General features: G+C 44.8%; 1 protein-coding gene across 2 annotated transcripts in view; it reads right to left on the bottom strand.

Moving 5' to 3' along the window:
* cacna1ia (calcium voltage-gated channel subunit alpha1 Ia) overlaps nucleotides 1-21,721 on the bottom strand; it is a 112,433-nt gene that overhangs the window by 14,667 nt on the left and 76,045 nt on the right. For both annotated transcript variants that reach the window (XM_028987686.1, XM_028987687.1), the window contains 16 exons: nucleotides 14,387-14,726; nucleotides 12,730-13,130; nucleotides 11,605-11,756; nucleotides 11,333-11,518; nucleotides 10,238-10,355; nucleotides 8,688-8,843; nucleotides 8,215-8,305; nucleotides 7,634-7,794; nucleotides 6,241-6,738; nucleotides 4,564-4,664; nucleotides 3,272-3,395; nucleotides 2,431-2,499; nucleotides 1,357-1,535; nucleotides 1,145-1,271; nucleotides 871-996; nucleotides 132-221 (listed from right to left, as the gene is read on the bottom strand). In XM_028987686.1, coding sequence (XP_028843519.1) covers nucleotides 132-221; nucleotides 871-996; nucleotides 1,145-1,271; nucleotides 1,357-1,535; nucleotides 2,431-2,499; nucleotides 3,272-3,395; nucleotides 4,564-4,664; nucleotides 6,241-6,738; nucleotides 7,634-7,794; nucleotides 8,215-8,305; nucleotides 8,688-8,843; nucleotides 10,238-10,355; nucleotides 11,333-11,518; nucleotides 11,605-11,756; nucleotides 12,730-13,130; nucleotides 14,387-14,726 — 2,919 coding nt within the window. The remainder of the gene's footprint in view (nucleotides 1-131; nucleotides 222-870; nucleotides 997-1,144; nucleotides 1,272-1,356; nucleotides 1,536-2,430; nucleotides 2,500-3,271; nucleotides 3,396-4,563; nucleotides 4,665-6,240; nucleotides 6,739-7,633; nucleotides 7,795-8,214; nucleotides 8,306-8,687; nucleotides 8,844-10,237; nucleotides 10,356-11,332; nucleotides 11,519-11,604; nucleotides 11,757-12,729; nucleotides 13,131-14,386; nucleotides 14,727-21,721) is intronic.

Raw genomic sequence — 21,721 nt, 5'->3', positions numbered from 1 at the left:
TTATCAAAGGTAATTGCACAAGAGACAATCACCTCCTCAAGATGACCACAAAGCAGACAGCGGGAAGCAGAAACATTTGTGGAAAGGTGGGTGACACACACACACACACACACACACACACACACACTCACCTGCTGATCAACGGCCACAGCATCCAGCCCATGGTACATGATGTTGACCCAGCCATCCTTGGAAGCCAGGACAAATAGGGACATCAGAGCCTACAACACAAACAGAGAGGTTAAACACACACACACACACACACACACACACACACACACACACACACACACACACACACACACATATATATATATATATATATATATATATATATATATATATGCGCACAGGAATATAAGAACATAGAAAGAAAACAAGTTGAAATGATTGAGCATGACTGGAGGACATGGGCCAATAGACAAGGAAAGAGTAAAAGCAAAGTAATGCTACCATATCCCAAACATTGTTCTCTATTTACTCTATTACAGAAACATTTCATCATTTTCTTTTTACATTTATTAAACTGAAACGGCTAGAGCTTAGCTCTTCTCTGCTGTTTTTTACTGGGGTTTTTTGTCTACCCCCAACAATGTTTTGACAGAACTAGCCGGAATTTTTGTATTCTGATACCAGTTCAAATCTGTGGTGTTGTAAATAAGTGAAAATGTTAATATTCCAAAACACTGTTAATACAGACGGAGCTATTCAGGACCCGAGGGTGACACCAGGTGCCACTTTGTTTTACGGTGTAAAAAGACACACATCTATTGCACCAAATGAAATGTCAGTGAGTCGTTTATAATTTAACAAGTGAATGATTTCCTCAAATGAACTCAGCTTGATATTATATATGAAAAACAGACCAACCTGCCCCAGGTTGTCAAAGTTGTATTTGTGATGGACCCATTTGTAATTGGCCAGGAGGCAGTCTGACTTGTTGGTAATGTTTTTGACATCTGGACCCAGGCAGTAGAAAAACTTCCCTTTGAAAAGCTGGCAGGAGACACAAAGGCACACAGCGCACTCCCCTCAGATTCAGATTCACCGTGTCGCACCGTAGCATTCTTATCGTCAAGGTCAATTTTAGTACATGGAAAATAAACCCAGCTATGGGACGCCGAGCTCAAGGAAGAGACGGTACCTGCACGCCCAGGATCCCAAAGATGATGAAAAACGCGCAGCAGATCAGAACTATGTTCCCTATGGGCTTCAGGGAAGTGATCAGTGTCTCAACCACGAGCTTCAAGCCTGGCGCTCGGCTGATGACCCTGGAGAGGCAGAGAACATCCAGAGACACGGGGCTCACGCGGCGCATGCAGGCGGCGGTGCCGACGCGGTTCTCTTCCACTCTACCTGAGGGGGCGCAGTGTCCGGAGCAGCCGGAGGACCCTCAGCACCCCCAGGATCTTGGCTCCGCCCGCCATGGAGACCACGATGTCGATGAGGGACACAAAGACAAGGAACCCGTCGAGAACGTTCCAGCTGCTGCGGAGATAAGCCTGCTCGCCCAGATACAGGCCCATGGACACCACCTGCAGAGGCGGAGAGAGGGGAGATGCATATGCTAGCACCGCGGGGACACACAAATTACGAGTCAGGCGTGGGGACCGTGGGGAAGCCGTGAGGTCACTGGCACCAAGGAACATTCTGGTGACACTAACGAGACAAGTGATACGCGCTGATGGTGATCCCAGGAAGGGGTGCGCAGCGAAGGGACGCGTGCCGGAACGCCGCTGCCGCGACTGGTTCTCGCCTACACCTGCTCCCCAGAGCATGCCGTCCCCACGAAAAGAAAAAGAAAAGAAGCGAGGTGCGGAGGACCGAACCCGCACAGACGAGAGCTGAGCCTCTGTGCCACTTTTAGACGCGCCATCGAGCGTGATCAGTGGCACAGAGCGTGTTGGACTCTACCGTGCCACGAGTTAACGAGTTAATGAGTTCAGCTTTTAGCGAGAAACAAACTCACTTCACCGACTGTCTTCTGATTGGCCGCAGAGTTGGGCCTGAACAGTTGCACGTTTTGACAGCCCCGCCGCTCGTCTCCTCGGTGGCTTTAATAATTGATTGGGTTATATAATTGATGGTCCGCCAGCGCCAGCAGCCCGGAGCCGAATGGATGGGCTGGACGGAGAGATCGATTGCGTCTGAAAGAGGAAACTTCTTCTAATTAATATTACTGCTTAATTGCTCATCATGAGGGAGACAAGGGGAGCCAGCAGACTCAATCCAAGGAGACGGGCAGGGGGGTGGGTGGGTGCTGTTATCTGAAACAGGAAGGCTTTACACCAGGCAGTGTGCCAGTGTGAGTGGAAGCCCTCGGATTCTGGTACCAGGCGGTTCTCACCCGGCATTCCCCGACACCAACACATTACATGCGGGGTCCCACGGGAAGTGCGGATAGCTTGCAAACACACTGCAAAAGCCTACCTTGAGAGTCATTTCGCCAACAAAGATGGCGGTGAAGATGTAATTGGAGATGGTGAGGAAGAGCCTTTCCTGGGAAGAGAGGCGAAAAACATGTATAAATCATTTTGTGTTTGGGAAGTCAGGACGCTTCTAGAGTAAACTGATCTATGCAGTCAACACTTCTCATATTGTTGGAGGTCAAGTGGAGGGGGCGCACAGTCAAGGAATTAAAGAAAAAAATGTAAAACACATTTTTAAATGAAGCTGCACACTTTCATGGGCAGTGGTGGCCTAGCGGTTAAGGAAGCGGCCCTGTAATCAGAAGGTTGCCGGTTCAAATCCCGATCTGCCAAGGTGCCACTGAGATGCCACTGAGTAAAGCACCGTCCCCACACACTGCTCCCCGGGCGCCTGTCATGACTGCCCACTGCTCACTCAGGGTGATGGGTTAAATGCAGAGGACAAATTTCACTGTGTGCACCGTGTGCTGTGGTGTATCACATGTGACAATGACTACACAATTACACTTATTTGAGTCCTAAACTGACCCACCCAGTTTGTAAACTGGAGCTGTGTCAGGACGAGGCTGAGAAATAAGATTCTCCGTCAGATGAACCCACCACCACTCGGGCTCAGGTAGTGACTGCTCATCTGACCTGTTCTACTTTTTTCCAGAATCTCACAGTTTTGAAGTAGCATGGCTGGTCAGTCAGATGTAAGTCGTAATAAGTAAATTCAGATATAAAGACAACTCTGGAGAATTACACTTTTCTGGATTCATACTGAGCAGACATGCTTCTTGTTTGTCAGTTTCTTCTTCTGGTCTATAAGAGATAAATGTCAATGCCAGTCATTCACCCACCAGGCTGCCCTGTAGGATCTTGGGTCTCTCCAGTGCTACGGTGATGCAGTTGGAGAAGATGAAGCCCAGCACCACGTAGTCGAACAGTTTGTGTGCAATGATGGACTGACACATGAGCCTGAACCTGAATATGGAGGGAGAGTGGACAAGGGTTTCTGTTGTGGACAGATTCTCAACAATGTAAAACGCAAATAAAAAAAGCTGCAGTTACACTTTCACTCCACAAAAGAATGTGAATCTGTCATATCTACATATCTAGAGGTAGCAGGTACTCTTCCACAGAGACACAGCAGCAGCATTCATTGTCCGCAGCTGCCTGCTTACTACAATCATGCCGTATCTGCAACGTCGCAAATAAGCGCAACATATATAGCCTTTAATCCTCTAGCGCCAGACTATCGGCGGGTAAATCCCGCTCTCATCTCTGTTTGCTCTACAGCTTTGCGCTCGTTCGTTCCTCGGCCCAACGCCACTCCCAGTGTGGCCCTGATGTTTGCTCTGCTCCATTCAGCTGTGAGTGGTGAAAGCCTGGTTTTCACTCGGCTACATCCTTTTTTTTTTTTCAGGTTGCCACATGGTGGGACACCAATGCTTGAATATGACCAATCGGGATCAACTTTTTAATCAAGCGTGAGTGGACGATTTGCGGGGGCGGGGTTACACCGACCAGGGCTAGCCCACGTTTCTGACCACCCTTATAACCCTTACCGTGCTCATTTTACTTTGCTGTGTAGCCACTAGCCTGCTGTGCCAACTGTGTTTTTGTTCAGGTTTAAACTATTATATTAATTTTTTTTATTTGATCATATCACCACCCAAATAAATTTCTGGGCCTAGTCGGATTACATGTAGAGTCAGCAAAATATTTTTTGGGTGATTATAATTTGATTTGGTCTTGCCCCCGGCTCCTGTCTTTGTATGCGTGCATCACCATGTCCTTTTCACTTTTTTGTCACTTATTCATGACCTCATGACGTGTAGGTAAACAGGGAGGGCATTTGGAGAAGCTCTCAGCTGGAGAAGCTGACAGGCTGCCTGCACTATTGACCTGCTGAAGCCTCTCACCCTGCAGCTCTCTGCTGCCTGTTTAACGTAGGCCTTTACTGAGGAACCGGTGGCTGTGCTCAACCCGCGTTGGAATGACTCCCCAAACAAAAAGTGAAAACTAGAGAGCTGCTTTTCTACGGTTCGGACCCTTCTGCGCCAAAAAAAAGTAATTACATGGATTACATTTATTTAAAACAGGACTTGTGCTGACTGAGGTTTCAGTGAAGCGGAGATGAGAGACTCACTTGTTCCGGGGGGAGAAGAGGAACACAGACCAGTCTTCCCGGGCTTCGCACCATTCTGGTCTGTAAACCTCCATCATCTTTTGGATTCGGAAACACAAACTCTGCAAGGAAGCACACACACTTATTCCATCCATCTATCCCGAATCTCTTGGTAGAAGATCGTCCCTGAAGCGATGGTTCGTTGTCTAAAATCAGTGTATAAAATATCATTTTGTGTGATACAAAACCCTTCAGAATTGCAATGATGTTCTTCATAATTGTTTAAGAAAGAGAGCTTTGTAAATTGAATCTGATAACCCACTGGCATCTGCTCACATTCCCCATGAACATATATTAATTAGATCTGCTCCTTTGTTTGTGGGATTGCTTGTTGTTGTGCATCTCTATCTTTCCGGCAGAAAAAATCGACAGCCGCTTCTGTGTGACAGAGCTGCCACAACATGCCGAATGAAACTACAATAATTTAATAACCACTGACTTTGTTTCTGCAAAATAATCATAAAAAGATTCATTACAAAATTTCACATTCCCAAAGCATTTGAAAAGCAATTATGATAAGACATTAAAAGCAATTAATAAAGGCTTTGCTCATTAATTGGTTCATTAGCGCTTGTTTCTAGTGTGAAATATGAATTATAGATCCCATTTCAATTGTATCTCCTAACCCACAGATGTGAAAAAAAGATTAACCAGACCCAGTGTTCTGCACATTTTCTATTAAATATTTTTTTCCCCTTCACATTCTACTTGTAGAAACACTCAGTCACTCACTCACTATTCATAACCCCTCATCCCAACTCAGGGTGGCGGCTGCTGGAGCCCATCCCGGGACTCACCGCAGCACCCACATATACCTACAGTCTCCACTCACACCTACAGACAATTCAGAGTCGCCAATCCACCTAGTGTGCCTGCCTTTGGGCCGTGGGAGGAAACCGGAGAACCCCAAGCACTGGCATGGGGAGACCATGCAAAGGCCAGAGCCAGGAATAAAACTCACAACCTTTGATGTGTGAGGCCAATTTGATGAATTCTGCAGCAGCCCGGCTGGGAAACAAATGACTGAAACTAACATAATTATATTAATTTATACAATATCACCTGTTCAATTAAATGCACCTGTATCTCACCTGTTCATTAATTTTTAGATAAAATAAGATCAAACTTTATTAGTCCAACATGTGGGAAATTGCATTTGTCACGGCAGAAAGTGGATAGAAACAGCGGTAATAGCAGCAAAAAATAAATATGTATATGTATATATCTACAAATGTACAATTGAAATCTACACATTTACAATGGGTACACCTGTACAGTTGGTAATTACCGTGGTGTATTTGATGTGTGTGTGTTTGCGTGCCAGTGTGTGTTTGTTTGTCTGTGTGTGTGTGTGTGTGTGGTCAACTGTGAGGTCTTTGAGGTCTTTATAATCCAAATTCAGATTTGAGTAAGAACTTGACTGTGTGACCTTTTCCAGATTTAGTTTTTAATTTTCATGTGAAGTTCACTTTTTATTGAGAGTTAACGTGCCGTCTTTATCTGTTTTCAATTTTGAGAATTCATATATTGTACTTCAGGTTTATAGGTTTTCGGCACATTTGGCGGGAAAACTCAGACTAGGACACTTCACTCACTGCGCTCCATAACCCTTTCAACCCTTTTAAAATAATCACTCACATAGTCGATCTCCTCGTCCAGTTCGTCTCTGTCCTTACGAGCATTGACCTGGGGGTAGACCTCTGACAGCAGCTGGGCGTGGGCTGCAGTGGGGGTCTTCCCATTACAGTCCTGGTGTTCAGCCACCGTGCCCCCTGGCGTGCCAGCGGGGCTCTTCTTACGGGGGTGCAGGTGCAACGGTGGCGGCGCGGCGAGCGTCTGCCGCAGCTCGGGCAGCTCCAGGGAGTAGGCGCGCCGCTCGCGCCGCGGGCACAGGTGGCGAGAGAGCATGGGGGGTGGGAGGTGGAGGGGAGGAGGGGACAGCAGAGACTTCTGCTCTGTCGGGTGGGAGTGAGGGCCATGGACCCTCAGGCTACCCCCACTGCCACCGCCCAGCCCCACGCCCGCACCCAGGCCCCGAGCTGAGCGACCCAGGCTGTTCCAGCTGGAGCAGCGACACCACGTTGCCTGGGGTTTGGGCCGCACCCAGTGGTGGTAGGCAGAGCTCTGGCCTGGACACTGAAGAGACAACAGAATGACTGAGAGTTCTCCAGAGTCACACCTCAGACTGTGGATCACAAATATACTTCACAATATACAGGGTGGGCCATTTATATGGATACACCTTAATAAAATGGGATAGGTTGGTGACATTGAACACATTTTTGAACTGGTCAGAAACTTGTAAATAACTCACACCATTGTTTTTCTTGTGAAATTACCAGTAAATTTGATGTGTCACATGACCCTCTTCCTATTGAGAAAGCAAAAGTTGGATCCAAGATGGAGACTTCTGTCACGATCCGGTCCGAAATGGGGGTTACTCCGGTTCAGGATCCAGACCGGAGTTTCATTGTTGTCCTGTGTAATGTTCCCTAATCGAGGAATGAATCCCTAATTCATTCCTCGTCTCCTCGTCCTGCTCTCCGATCACCCGCCGCGTCATGCCCGCATGGACGTGACAACTTCAAAATCGCCACTATGATCACCACCCATCTTGAAAAGTTTTCTCCCTCACATATACTAATGTGCCACAAACAGGACCAACCATTCCCATTTTATTAAGGTTTATCCATATAAATGGCCCACCCTGTAGATCAGATTTGACTTACTTAATTGAATAATGGACATTGGTTCCACATGATTCATGTAATTTAGGCTGTCCTAATATCTAATATCATTATTTCAAATCTTACATTTGAAGTTAGATCAGTTAGATTATTTTTAAGTAATGATTTTATTAAGTTGATCCAACATGGTTTGGCATTGAATACAAATGAAACACCTTATTCTTACATAATCAAATCATTTTCTTTTAACTGTCATGTGTTTTTGAATCCATTGTGGAGTGGTTATTCCATGGTTATTCCATTGGATCAGGACAGGATCTTGGCCTCCCACCGGTTTTACTCACCAGAGCCCTCTGCTCCAGGTTGGCACAGCCAAGCGAACTCACACTGCCTTTACGCGACCCCAGGGCGAAGGTCAGCCTCTCAGCAGGGTATTGGCCCAATGCATTTGGAACAGGTGATAGGTCCAGGTGGCCATTGGGGGTCAGGCTGCAGATTTTGGGGTCTGAAACAGGTGAAAGACGCCACACGACATGACACGACAAAAACATGCAGATACACACACACACACAGAGAAACAGAGTCAGACGGCGGATGCTATAAAAGTTTGATGCTATGTTCACATCGTCCCAGCCCTCCTGCCATGTGAGCGCTTGCGAGGTTGTAAGCGCGTCTGCAGGGTTTTCCTGAACTGCTCTGGTATTTATAAATTATACATGACAACTGACTCCTCATTTTTTTTCATCCAACTCGAACTTTTGCATCAGATAATGAGCTCTTTTGTTATGTTTTACCTATACATTATTAAACCTGAATGCAGCAGTCATGCAGAATGAGGTCTAAATGAGCAACAACTGTCTCTGCAGCTCAGCAGAACGTCACCACAGGCGGCAGGATGAAAGCTGAGCTGCGCCTCCCAGCCAACCTGAAAGCTGCAGCGTGTCCTTCTGCTTGTCTGTGTCTTCAAAGTTGCATGAGGAGCGGTCGTCATCGGAGTACGAGCGGTTGGCATCTCCCTGTTGTGGACACGAGAAAGAGAATGTAGGACACAGGGACAAAACCAAAACTTTCGCAGCAGGGTCAGACTGTCCCCTCCTCATAGCAAAAGCTCCTCTGTTCCATTTACCCAGTAACCTACCTATTTAGGCCTATTTCACAGCTAAGCACCTCAACCTGAAAGCCTAGTTCTACTCTGCCCAAGGGACCTTGTCTCGGTTCCTGTCTCGGTGCCAGCACAAGCTTCTGCTTGTCCCTGGCGCGCAGAGCCACCGTTAGACCTGCACCAGCACCTGAGGCTGCGCACCTGCGCGTGTCATGCGGCGCCGCATTCAATCCGGAACAGACGACCGCACACATGCAACGAATTACAGGCTACGGGAAAGGCAGCGTTCGCCGTACCTCCGCCTGAAAACCCTCCACCAGGATGGCCACCAGCAGGTTGAAGAGAACGTAGTTCCCGAAGGTCATGAGTGCCACAAAATAAAGAGCTGCCACTGGAGAGGTGGAGGCCATCCCGTTATACAGAACCATGTTCCAGTCCTCCTGAGTCAGGATCTACGTGTTCGCGAGAGAACGAGACATGCGGTTACAAACGCACACATGCACAGAAATATATACACAATACACCGAAACATACAATTACACACTCGTACGCATTTAATAGTTAAAACCAGTCAAGTACAAGATTTTGTCACGCTTTCTTTTAGAAGAAAATAATTTTTTTTGCATTCGTTACATTACTATAATACTTTTGAAACCAACCATGTGCTGAAAGAGTAATATAACTAGTTTATTTAATCAGAGTCACACCTCAGACTGTGGATCACAAATATACTTCACAATATAGATCAGATTTGATTTACTTAATTGAATAATGGACATTGGTTCCACATGATTCATGTAATATAGGCTGTCCTAATACATTTGCATTATTTCAAATCTTTTTTGAAAACAAATGATTTTATTAAGTTGATCCAACATGGTTTGGCATTGAATACAAATGAAACACCTTATTCTTACATGATCAAATAATTTTTCTTTTAACTGTGATGTTTTTTGTTAACATTCAAATATTAAATCAAATCCACTGAGAAGTTAATTTAAAAAGGAACCTTCCTTTTTTTTCAGCGTGGCTTTTTCAGCATTTAATAGTTAGAACCAGTCAAGTACAAGATTTTGTCACACTTTCTCTGTTCTAAAGAAATTAAATTTGAGATTTTATTCTTTTAGAAGAAAATCTTTTTTTTTTGCATTCATTACATTACTATAATACTTTTGAAACCAACCATGTGCTGAAAGAGTAATCTAACTAGTTTATTTAATCATTGGATACACTTTAGGAGTCAACAATCATAATTCATAACCCCAAACATTGCCAGTATGAAAAAATGCTCCTGTGCTAGCGTGTGTCATTTTTTTGGCAGCTGAAAGCATTTTGCTGCCGGGAAAAAGATTACAAAGTCTCAGACTGTGACAGACTCGAAATAATGACAGGTATTCATCTCATTATTTATCCTTGCTGAGCTTTTAGATTGTACTGCCCTGAATTACCATTTACCATTGTTTAAAAAATTGTTTTATTGATTTCGACTGGAAAGAAGGGGACATGTGCAAGGTCGATGTCCCGATGAGCCGCCAACAACACAGGCACCTTTTTGGCTGAGCGAGGTGCTGTAATCACAGCAGACGTTTGCTGCTTTGAAAATCCTCCTTACTACATAACCTCACATGTCATCTCGGAGTTTTCCTTGTTTAGTTTTGTTCTACAGTGCAGAAAATGAAAGACTGTGTTTCTGATGGTGTGTGTGTGGATACACATATACACAATCACAAAAATGCACACACACACACACACATCAAGAGAAAGAGAATGGGAAAAAAATCACAGGAATCCATGCACGTGTCTATGATGACTAAAAACTGAAGTCTAAAGGAGGAAGCGGCCTTACCTGGAACACAGTCACAATGGCCCAGAGCAACGAGTCAAAGTTCTTCCTGTCTGGAACGGTGTCTCCCGCCTCCGTTTTTATACTGAATTTACAGCCGAAGATATGCATGCCGAGAATGCTGCGCAGAGGCAAATCAGACACAGACGCTGGTTATACTGACAACACAGGAGCCGGCAGGCTTATTAGACCCAACTTCTTCTTCTGACATCGAACCAGCAGATGCATTACATTATTGCACGGTGCCGGTATTTAAAACAGAATCCTGTCAGTGAGCTGCTTTTTCCTGACCACCTCCACTCCAGTAAACTGGGCCGCGCTCCCAGTACCCACTCCGACATGGGATAACTGCATCCACTTAAGTCACATAAATCACAGCGTTGTTTAGAAAAGAAAGGCCGTCCATTTTATAGGGGAGAGAGAAAAAAACAACCCCAAGGTGGAATAAGGGCGGCGGAGGGCAGTAAAGTACAGTACGAGCTACACGCGAACTGCGAAGACGAATATGTGGCGCGCGCTAATGCACTCCATCGCAGCGCCGGCTCCATCTGTCTCGGCGTGCCGCAGGGTGGAGGCAAGGCGGAGTGTACACTGGGGTCCTCCCTGTTATTGCATTGCTCCCTATCAATCTCACTCGGCTCCTTATTGGCCTGTCACTCCCGCACTCGCGCCCTCCGGGCTGCGCCGAGTCCCCCAGTGACTGTGCGGCACAAATAAATAAAGAAATAAATAATTTGTCGGCGTGTGCAGATGAACAGCGTGGGGTTCGGCCAGAGCATGACAGCAGAGAGCGGTGGCTGCCAAGGGGCTGGTGGACAGCTGCGTATTTCCATAAAACTCATCAGGAAACAAGTGGGAAATGCACAATGCACAAGACTTTCACCTTCATTTTTATTTCCTAACCAATTAGTGTTACGCGCAGTTGCATTTTCACCCCACATTCTGATTGAACATTTAACAGGATGAAAATAAGAGGTGTCTCAATATCTCATATCATCAGTTGCTTTGAAACATGGAGGATGCATAAAAAGTTTCTTAACTCCCCATACCGTAGACATTAAAATTAGTATATACTCACACATTGCCCCAAACACACACCTGAAGATGAAGATGAAGAGCATGAGGAGCATGCAGAAGGTGGCCACGTTGTCCATGGTCTTCATGAGCACCACCAGCTGACGGCGCAGTGCGGGCATGAAGCGCACCAGCTTAATGACGCGCAGGAGCCTGAAGGTCCTCAACACAGAGAGACCCCCGTCCGACTGGCCAATGATCTCACAGACACTACAGAGAGAGAAAAAGACAGAGATCAGCACCTCCAGAACAGTTCAAGTGTGCAAACAAATCTCCTAAAAAATTTCACCCCGCACCTGATGATGACAATGATTCCATCAAAGATGTTGTACGGGTTCCGCAAGTACTCAAAAAATCCAAAAGCTGTGAGCTTCAGGATCATCTCCAATGTGAACATGCTGGTGAAGACTATGTTACTGATCTCCAAGACATTGGTGAGCTCCTCTGGCTTCAGGAAAAGGAGAAAAAACAGAAATCAATATCAAAATATCTTCATATGGCCTGTGGTGTGTCGAGGTGTAGAGATATCAGCAGACACTTCTGAAGAGCAGGCCACATCTCGGTTTGAAAATCCTCACTCCCTCCCCTCCCTTTCAGACCATTTGACACCTGTGGCTGGGGTCGAAGTTGTTCCAACCAACTGGGCCCACGTAACAATGGAAACTGGGAATGCAGGTCCGATGAAAGGTGAAAATGCATCAACACATGTACCACTTTCACCCCAAACCCGCCATCCTTCCATTTACAAAATAATTCTGTCTGTATCCTTCCCTTTTTTCTTGCTTTCGCTCCTCTTGGGAATGTTTACAGAATATAAATGAGTGTTACAGCTACACAGCATACAGCAGGTGACAGATAAACACATATGAATACCACACACACACACACACACACACACACTGAAACACATGCTGGCATAATATTACATAATCTACATAATGTTAATGCAGGGATGAGTCAGTCGGGGGATGATGTCAGAAGCCTGCAGCAGCACAACAGAGAGCTACAGACATAACCGCTACCATTCACATTTATATCCTGAATATGCGAGTCTTCTCCTGCTCGCCGTCTCTGTCTGTGTGTGAAGTGAGAGCTAAAACTGCTATGGAGCCTGATAATTCTTCTCATCTTTTTATGTCTAACACACAAACACACACACACAGATATATTTAGACAGTTCGGGGATGTGAGAGCGACTACAGAGTAAGGGGGTGGAGGAGCGTGGATCTGTGGCACACACGGCTCCTCGTATCTCCGTAGCGGCGTTGCACAGATTCGAATGTCGTACGAATGCCGCCTGCACTGACTGAGGGGACTGATGCAGTTTATCTTGGGATGGGAAGTTTCACCTCTACAGCCACGGTCTGAATGCTGATTGGCCGTTCTAACCGTCAGATTTTTCCTCCCCAGGCGCAGTGTACCTGGTTGTGATGTTCGATGCCCATGCTGATGGTGTTGATGAGGATGGCGATCATTATTCCTCTGTTGAAGTACTTGCTCTCCACGATGCTCCACAGTTTCCGCCGCATCTCATCCCACAACTCCTTGCAGTGGCTGAAACAGGCCCGCCCCCTCTTGCCCGAGCCGCCCCCGTCACCCTTCCTCTCTTCCAACTGGTTCTCCTCCCTGTCCGTCTCCTCCAGGGCCTCGTCCTCCACCTCCCCGCTGGCTGAATCTCCCACCGCTCCCGACCCGTCTGTGAGAGACAGCGCTGCAGCACACTCGGGGCAGTCCTCAGGGCTGGGGTGGATGGACAGGGGGGTGGTGTTCTCCGGAGACTGGGAACTGGGGTCCAACTTTGTGTGATATGGGCACGGGGACACTGCGGGGCAGGAGGAACAGGAAATGTGATACACAGCACTCGGCACTCAGTCCACACAACAAGATGTCCTCTACACTTAACCCATCATGCTTAGTGAGCAGTGGGCAGCCATGAATGGTGCCCAGGGAGTAGTGTGTGGGGACGGTGCTTTGATCAAGGGGACAGTTGATGGATTCCAGCCTGCGACATTCCAATCACAAGTCCGCCTCCTTAAATGATTGTCCCAAATGCCTAAAAAAAAGGCCACCAGAGAAGGGGATGGGCGAGGTGACAACGTCGGCGGCAAATATACGTCGAAGCAAAATATGATGAGTTTGATCCAAAAGAAAGATGTAACAGCGACCTGAGTTCAAGAAACGCTGTGGGAGTACTTCAATGTGGAAAGAAGTTATTGTGTAATTTGTACTTTTTTATACTCAATGTTGGAGTAGACTATAAGAGGGGGGTGCAGAGGAGAGCGGCATTTCCACTAGTGCGAATGGGCGTGCAGAATGCCAATGATGTGATGAATGTTTAAGCAGCTCAAAAACCCGAGCAACCGTACAAACCCGGCCAACCAATGTTTCAGGCTACTGTTGGGTCTCTAATGTATGACTATATACCATCACCTTGGTAAAATATTGGAAAAACTGACTTTTTTTCTTAAATTAATTTTTCATGATGCTGGCGTCCTGTCGTAAAAATGCCTACAGCCTCAGTTGATCAGATTAGTTGATAAATGAAATGAAATCACAAGGATACCATGGTGGGCTGCCATCTTCCACTGCTGCTGCTTATTTTATTAAAATCAATTTAACACTTTCTGTATTCAAGACCCCAAGTTTATATTGGTTATTATATTCTTTCAACTCCTCTAAGAAAGTATTCTGGGTGACCTTTGAATTTTTTTATTGAATGCAACCTCTGACATTGTGTTGCATTAATTTCACCCTTGCTTGAATTTTAATTTTGAGTTTAAGAGTAATAAACATTAGTGTATGTTAAGAAATTCATGTTTTTTTTCTCATTCAGACATTATAATGTATAAATTGCTATATAAGTCAATTAATGTGGAAATAATTGATAACTGAATCGAATAGCATTGAACCAATTCAGAAAAACAAATAATTTGATTAATTGATGCACTGTAGAAATGATTATTTTTTTTTATTTAGCACTAGGTTCATCATTTAAAAAAATGACCACACCAGAAAAGACCATAAACTATTTGTTCAAAGCCAATTTCAGTTGAAATAAGAGGATCATGTATTACTCACAGTGGGCTGGATGTTTGTGGTTCCGGTCTCCTCCGTTGGCGCTGGTTCTTCCCCCAGCTCCCCTGCCCGGCCTGCCTCTGCCCCCGCCAGTGGGCAGCGGCCGGCCGCGGAGGGTGTAGTAGAGGGCGGCGGAGCGGCGGCGGGCCTTGCGCAGCACGTGACACACCAGCTGAAAGAGCTCTTCGTAGCAGTTGCCCGGCTCGGCCAGCGAGGCCAGCGTGCTGGACGACAGGCACTGCGCCCGTTGCTCCTGCATCAGCTGATGCTCCCGCTGCTTTGTCTCGGAGAACTGGGTGGCGATGACCACAAGGCAGAGGTTGATCATGAAGAAGGAGCCAATCTGAGGACCAGAGAGGAGCAGTGATGGCAAAATGGTGAAGAAGCAGAAGAGAAGGAAAATAAACTGTACTTAAATCCCGGCACACATCAAGCACACTGTCCAAATGGTCTTATAAATGTTAAAATTAAAAGAAAATTATTTATGTCTCTGTGTGTCTTTTTATAGAATGGGAACCGTGTCGTCTCGTCTCACTGTATCATGGATATAGACTCAGCTCAGTTCTGCTTAAAGAGATTTTTAAAAGGAGACCTTGGTGCCACGGACTGAAAAGCACGGTCTCCGTGGGTTTTAAGGTGAGTACGTTCCCGGCAGGCTGTATAGAGTCATGTACTCAGGGGCCTGTCCATGCTGCCACGCACACGCACTAGAAGAGAAATTCCCATGGCCGAGTTGTGCCCCTGCGGCTCCATGGGGATCTGTGGTCAGACCCGGTTTCTGTCCTAATTAGCAGGAAGGGACTGAGATTCAGCCGCTTTGATGTGAGGAAATAAAAAGGAGCCGAGCACAGGTGGCTACTGGGGGGATAACAGGTAGCGTTGCAATGGACACACACACACACACACACACACACACGGCGCAATATTTTGCAGACAACTGTGGTCAAATTAGACATGTGATCAAGGTCCACATGGAGCGCCTACTTAGGGAAAAGGAGGAGATATTGGCCATCTGTGGCTCTGAGGGTCAGGCACTGCAGGTGTGTCCACTTTTGATTTATCGCCAAGAGCAGGAGCTACTCTCTCTCTCGCTATCTCACACACACACACACACACACACACACACACACACACACACACACACACACACACACACACACACACACACACACACACACACTTGTTTAATGTCTGTGTGACCACCAAGCTTACGAAGTGCAACACATTACAACTACCACTGCAAACCTATGGATGAGAAGTAAGACAGGACGCCTTTGAGGTTATGGGTTTTTTTTTGCCAGGCTTTCTTGATGTAACAGTTCAAAGAGCGTTCACTTGCTAACATCAATGCATTTTGTCAGACAACTTCTTTCAAGAAGGCCGCTCACCACAATCACATGCTATTCTTATATATTCTTTTCAGACTGTACGAGTAACACAGGTCTGTGTTGTAAATACTTATTGATTATTAGTCAGTTTTGTAATTAATTTTAACATGTTCGAATGTTATTGGGTGTTTGCAGCACGGGCAGAGCTGTAACGCCCTCTAAAGGATCTCTGTAATAAGCACAATAACTGGATCCTGTGAAAGGGCTAAATTTACACAAGGACCAATCGATTGAAGATTTTTATTTGTCACATACATAGCAATGCAATGAAATGCATCCTGAACAACTCTGTATTGTTTAAGAATAAAGTTTTAAAATAAATAAAATAGAGGAAGGGGGAAATAAAATGTAACAAAAGAGGAATAAAGCTAGTACAAAAGGAAGATTGATGATCTGGACACGTATCCACAAGGAATAAAACACCTTGGGATTTTCAGAAGATTTCTCACAGGCAGGGGACTCTTCCCTTTATAGTAGATAGTATAATAACACACCAGTCCCAAGTACCTCATGAGTTCTTAATTGCAGATAGAAAGTGGTTGGTTTCCTGGACACATAAAAGTCAACATGTAGACCAATCCAGTTTTAGATGAAGTCAAAAGCCAAACACAATCCATAATTAAATGCACGAATCGGAATTGAATAAAAGGGAGCAGGTTTTATCATTTGACATGGGTTTCCACTAACTTGGCATGTTTGACATGTTTGACATGAGTTACATATTTCTTGGCAGGGCCAATATAAGTGAGTAAATCATGGTCCTATGTCTTCTGGACGCCCAGATAATCAGACCCTGCACACTTTGAAGTCTTCAAGACCAAGTCCTAGATCTCCACAACTGGATGAGATATTTCATCATCACTGTAGGGCAGCCTCTAATAAAATGTATTCTTGTAAAAATATCCAGAAGTGCCCTTTAAAACAGGTTCAGTGAACTGCACTAAAACAAGTCTAATAAACCAGGGTCTGCTTTCTGTGTATACTGGAATAGGAGAAGCAGAAGACTGGCAAATTTCCAATATTTGCTCCCCAAATCAACAACAACCACAACAACATTTATGTCTTATAAAGCCAAAAATCACATACAGTATGTCTCATCGGGTTTTGACAGGCCCTACAGTTGACACCTGCCACACTTGACACTTCTGCACACAAGGAAAAACTCCACACAAAAAAACTCTAGGAGAGAGAAAAAAGGAAAGGAAGAAACCTTGGGAAGGAGTGATACAGAGAGGGACCCCCTTCCAGGGTAGAGTGAGCCTGCAAGTGGTGTCAGTGCAGGGTTGGTGATGATTTGTCCAATATGAGAAAAAGTCCTACAGTTGTAGAGGTGGAGAAGTCCAAAGTGTAGTAGAGAGCATCTGTCCATGTTTGGAGGTACTGGACAGTGCAGAGTAGGTTTTAGTCCAGTGTCATGACGTACATTACGTGTCCATTATGATGCTACTGGTCCTTTTGAAGATCCCTGAAGCTTTAGTTGTTATGGTGGTTGTGGCTGTGGTGACCCTCTGGTTCATTTAGCAGTTGCCAAGAACCAGGATTTATATGGTGGTCTCTTCACTGGACTCTACCGGTGGTCTGTACACTTGATTCAGTGTTTCTCGGAGAGAACAAACAGAAGCAGCGGCAGACGGTGGCATTGTACGACTGATACTGAAATATATGGCTTGGTGCTATATTAACACTGTCTGTGTTTGGCTAGGTGGACATTGACACACTGACACACACAGTGTCTTGGACTTTAACAGAAGGACAGAGTGAACAGATGTGATTTTAGTTTAGATTTAAACACTGAGACTGTATCTGAGTCCCGAACACTGACGCGCATGGTGTTCCACAACTGCAGAGCTCTATAGGAGAAGGAGAAGGATCTGCTCCCTGCTGTGACCTCCTGTACTTTGGGTACCAGTAGTGACCCCGCACCCGTTGATCGCAGGGGGTGTGGTGGGTCATAAATAACTAAGAGTTTACTCAGGTAAGGTGGAGCGAGACCATTTAAAGCTTTACAGGATTTTGTAGTCAGTCTTAAATTTGATGGGTAGCCAGTGCAGCGATTGTAAGACTGGGGTCACGTGGTCAGATTTCCTAGTTCTAGTTAGAACTCTAGCTGCAGTATTCTGAACTAGCTGGAAAAAAAAAAAAGTGTAGTGATTGTCACATGTGATACACAGCAGCACAGCACACGGTGCGCACAGTAAAAATTGTCCTCTGCATTTAACCCATCACTCTGAGTGAGCAGTGGGCAGCCATGACAAGCGCCCGGGGAGCAGTGTGTGGGGACGGTGCTTTGCTCAGTGGCACCTCAGTGGCACCTTGGCGGATCGGGATTCGAACCGGCAACCTTCTGATTACTGGGCCGCTTCCTTAACCGCTAGGCCACCACTGCCCCCCTAGGCCACCACTGCCCACCACTTTACTCATGCATCTACTAGAGCATTACCAGACAGTAGTGTGTTGCAGTAATCTAACCTTGATGTAATAAAGGCATGGACCAACTTTTCTGCATCGTGCATTGAGATGATGTTTCTTATCTTTGGTAAAAGAATGCTATCCTAGTGATATTATCATCATGTGAATTGAATGAGAGACTTGCAGCGATGAAGACACCCAGATCCTTTACTTCAGTACTTGGTGAAAGGCTATCCAGGGTTATGATGTAGTCAGACAGCTCACGTCTGGCTGCTTGAGGCCCAAGTACAAGAGCTTCTGTCTTATCAGGGTTTAACAGAAGAAATATGGTGAGCATCCACTGTCTAATGTCCTTGAGACAATTCTGCCAACAGAAGGTCATTAACCACTTTAACCAGTGCTGTCTCAGTGCTATGATGAGGTCTAAATCCTGATTGATATACTTCATGAATGTTGTTGCTGTCTATGTATGCATTCAGCTGCTAGGCTACGACTTTTTCTCAAATTTTCGATATAAATGGAAGGTTGGATAATTCGGAAGACAGAAGGGTACCAGGAAATATTGATCCCCCATTAAGATGTCTGAAAATCACTCAGGTACATAATTACATGTAGTAATATTAATACTGAGGTCCAGAGTTCATGCAGCTACAACCACCTCCCCATGCACTATACAAATTTACACAAAAGAACAGACAGATCGAATGTAATCTAATGGCTCTGATTAAAATCATACAATCAGTGGAGGCAAGGCAGACTGCAAAATGAAGGACTCTGATGCACCAGTATCACAAAATATCTTTATAGGCACCTTATCAAAGCCATCCAGCATAGAAACATAACGCTCCGAAATAAAAGGCACAAAGTCACATTCCATGCTGTTACTCTTCTCAGCAACATTGAGCATCAGGAACATTACCTTCAGATATCAATCGCAAATGCTTTGCTTCATTAGCCAGACTTTTCACCTCCAACTGGTGTGAAACACAAATTTCCAACTAGCGTGCCGGCTCCATTTGCCACAATTCCAAGTGCCTGTTTGCTTTCTTGCGATTGGATTTTGGCAATTTCCAGCTCACGGTCCAAATCAAGTTTCCGTGATTGTAGTTGGAACTGCAAAAGCAAAAGCTCCTTTAACGGCTCAAACATCGGCCCAGCACCTGTCTCCCCACTACTGCCTCTGTAATAAGCCGACGCAAGTGTTGAAAACACCACACTGGTTTCCCCCTCTCCAGAATGACCAAAACATCCACATAAACCAAACACTACATAAAGCATGTGGATTGCAATCAAGCAAACTGCAAATAACCAATGAAATCTTAATACGTGCAACAGGTGACATCATCAGCCCACTCAACCAATCAGGTGGCACAGCTTAATGAAAGTAACTGGAACTTACAATTGCAATCATAAGCCAGGTTCATTGGGGAGATGAAATTTGCAAATAATTAAAAAATTTAATAAAAAAATTTAAGTATAGTAACTTATAAACAAAGCATTAATGTTAGAATTGAAACATCCTGCCCAACAAACCCCAGACCAATGATGTATGAAGCTAGAGAAATAGAACCCTGGCATTTGGTCAAGGGAACTTCTTGTTATTCCAATAAGGAGCCAGTGACCCATCACAACAAATCACTGCTGGGGGGCGCTGTGATGCCTGACACCATGGCCAGCATCCACAAGCTTCCTCTGGAACCGTCTTCCCCTGTTCTCCTGTTTGCAGTGGGGTGTCATGGCACAGATTAAGATTGCTATCTTTATTTAGGCTCCCATGATCCTCCACTCCCTTGTTGCTTATCTATGTTTCATGTTAAATGCAACATCTGAGCTATTTAGTTTCAGACTTACTTACAGACTTACTTCTTTTATGATTTTGTGGCCTATTTTCTTTTTCTACTTTAGTGCACATATAATGAAATCTTCACACAGTCATGCACTGCCTTACCTCAGTTGTGAAAGCAGCATCCTTATCAGTCATTCCAACACCACAAAGCAACTGTTTAAATGAACGCTGCATTACGCACACATCCTGAGCTTAGAAGATTAATCAAGAAACTAGAAACAAGAAACAAGATAATATCAATGTACGGTGAAGAAGTAGTGAACCTTTGCTAAGACGTGTATAAACACGTCAGTATTACAGACAGCAGTTCAGGTCATCTTTACCACAGCATTAGACATCTCAGCATCGTCCTGATTGAAATGTGCCAGGAAAAAGCTTTTTTTCACAAATTTCCTCTTGCATAGAATACAAGTATAGGTCCAAGTTAAAATCGACTGTCTTTAGTAGAGGACGATGGCATAGAAAGACACAATGACATTGAAAATGTTATGGAGGTAAATATACTGTTTTCATAGCTGCGTAAAGAGTGACGAGGGGAGTGTGATAATATCCTCAAAGAAAGACAGATGGTATATATCCGTAAAAGTTAAAAATATTTCAGCTATACAGTCCCTGACAAAAGTCTTGTTGCATGTGTACAAATTGACCTCAAGTGAAATATATTTTTTTACAAGAAATATATCATTTTATTCCCAATAGCTTTTGTAATAATGTTTCAGTGCAAAACGAAACTGTCAAAAAGTATTCTAATATTCAAAGCTTGTAAAGCCCATCGAGTCCATTTTTGCAAAGACATAAGTGTTGTCTCCTTGTCATATGAGCTTCACCTGTGACTAATAATGGATCAATGAGCCCATTTTCCACTGCAGCAGAGCTTCACGAGACCTGGTCACCTGAAGTCCCTGTGTCAACCTGAACAGTTTGTCAATCTTTTGTTGATTTACACCACAGTCGCCACAAATATTGCAGGAGACCTACTAGAACCCGCATGGATCCAAGATTCACGCAGAAAACTGACGTTTGGTGGCAGAAAAATCATGGTCTGGGGTTACAGACAGTATGGGGGTGTGCGAGAGATCTGCAGGGTGGAAGGCAACATCAATAGTCTGAAATACCAAGAAATCTTAGCGTCCTTGTATATTCCCAACCATAAAAGAGGCCAAATTCTGCAGCAGGATGGTGCTCCATCACAAACTTCCATCTCCACATCAAAGTTCCTCAAGGCGAAGAAAATCAAGATGCTCCAGGATTGACCAACCCAGTCACCAGACATGGACATCATGTGTGGGGTAGGATGAAAGAAGAAGCATGGAAGACGAACTCTGGGAGGCATGCAAGACGGCTTTCTTTGCTATTCCTGATGATTTCATCAATAAATTGTATGAATCCTTGCACGACCACATGGATGCAGTCCTTCAAGCTCATGGAAGTCATACAAGATATGAAATTTGGATCTCACAGCCCCACTACTTCATTTGCTGACATGTTTTTGCATTTGCAGTAAATTTGTTTCTGTGTAGGCGACAAAACTTTTGTCTTGCCAAAATTTGACCTTTTCTGTCTTGATTAAATGATAAATCTTTTTGTTCCAGTGAAACTAATTCATTTCAATGCATTAAACATCATTTGGTAGCGTTTTAGCTTTTCAAAACCAATTGATTAAGTAGAAGTCAGGTTAATAGCAGGTGTTTCTAC

Source organism: Denticeps clupeoides, chromosome 7 (genome assembly GCF_900700375.1).
Source record: "Denticeps clupeoides chromosome 7, fDenClu1.1, whole genome shotgun sequence".
NCBI classification, from domain to species: Eukaryota; Metazoa; Chordata; class Actinopteri; order Clupeiformes; family Denticipitidae; genus Denticeps; species Denticeps clupeoides.
The sequence above is the reverse complement of the archived record's forward strand: the minus strand, read 5'-3'. Positions and strand labels throughout refer to the sequence as shown.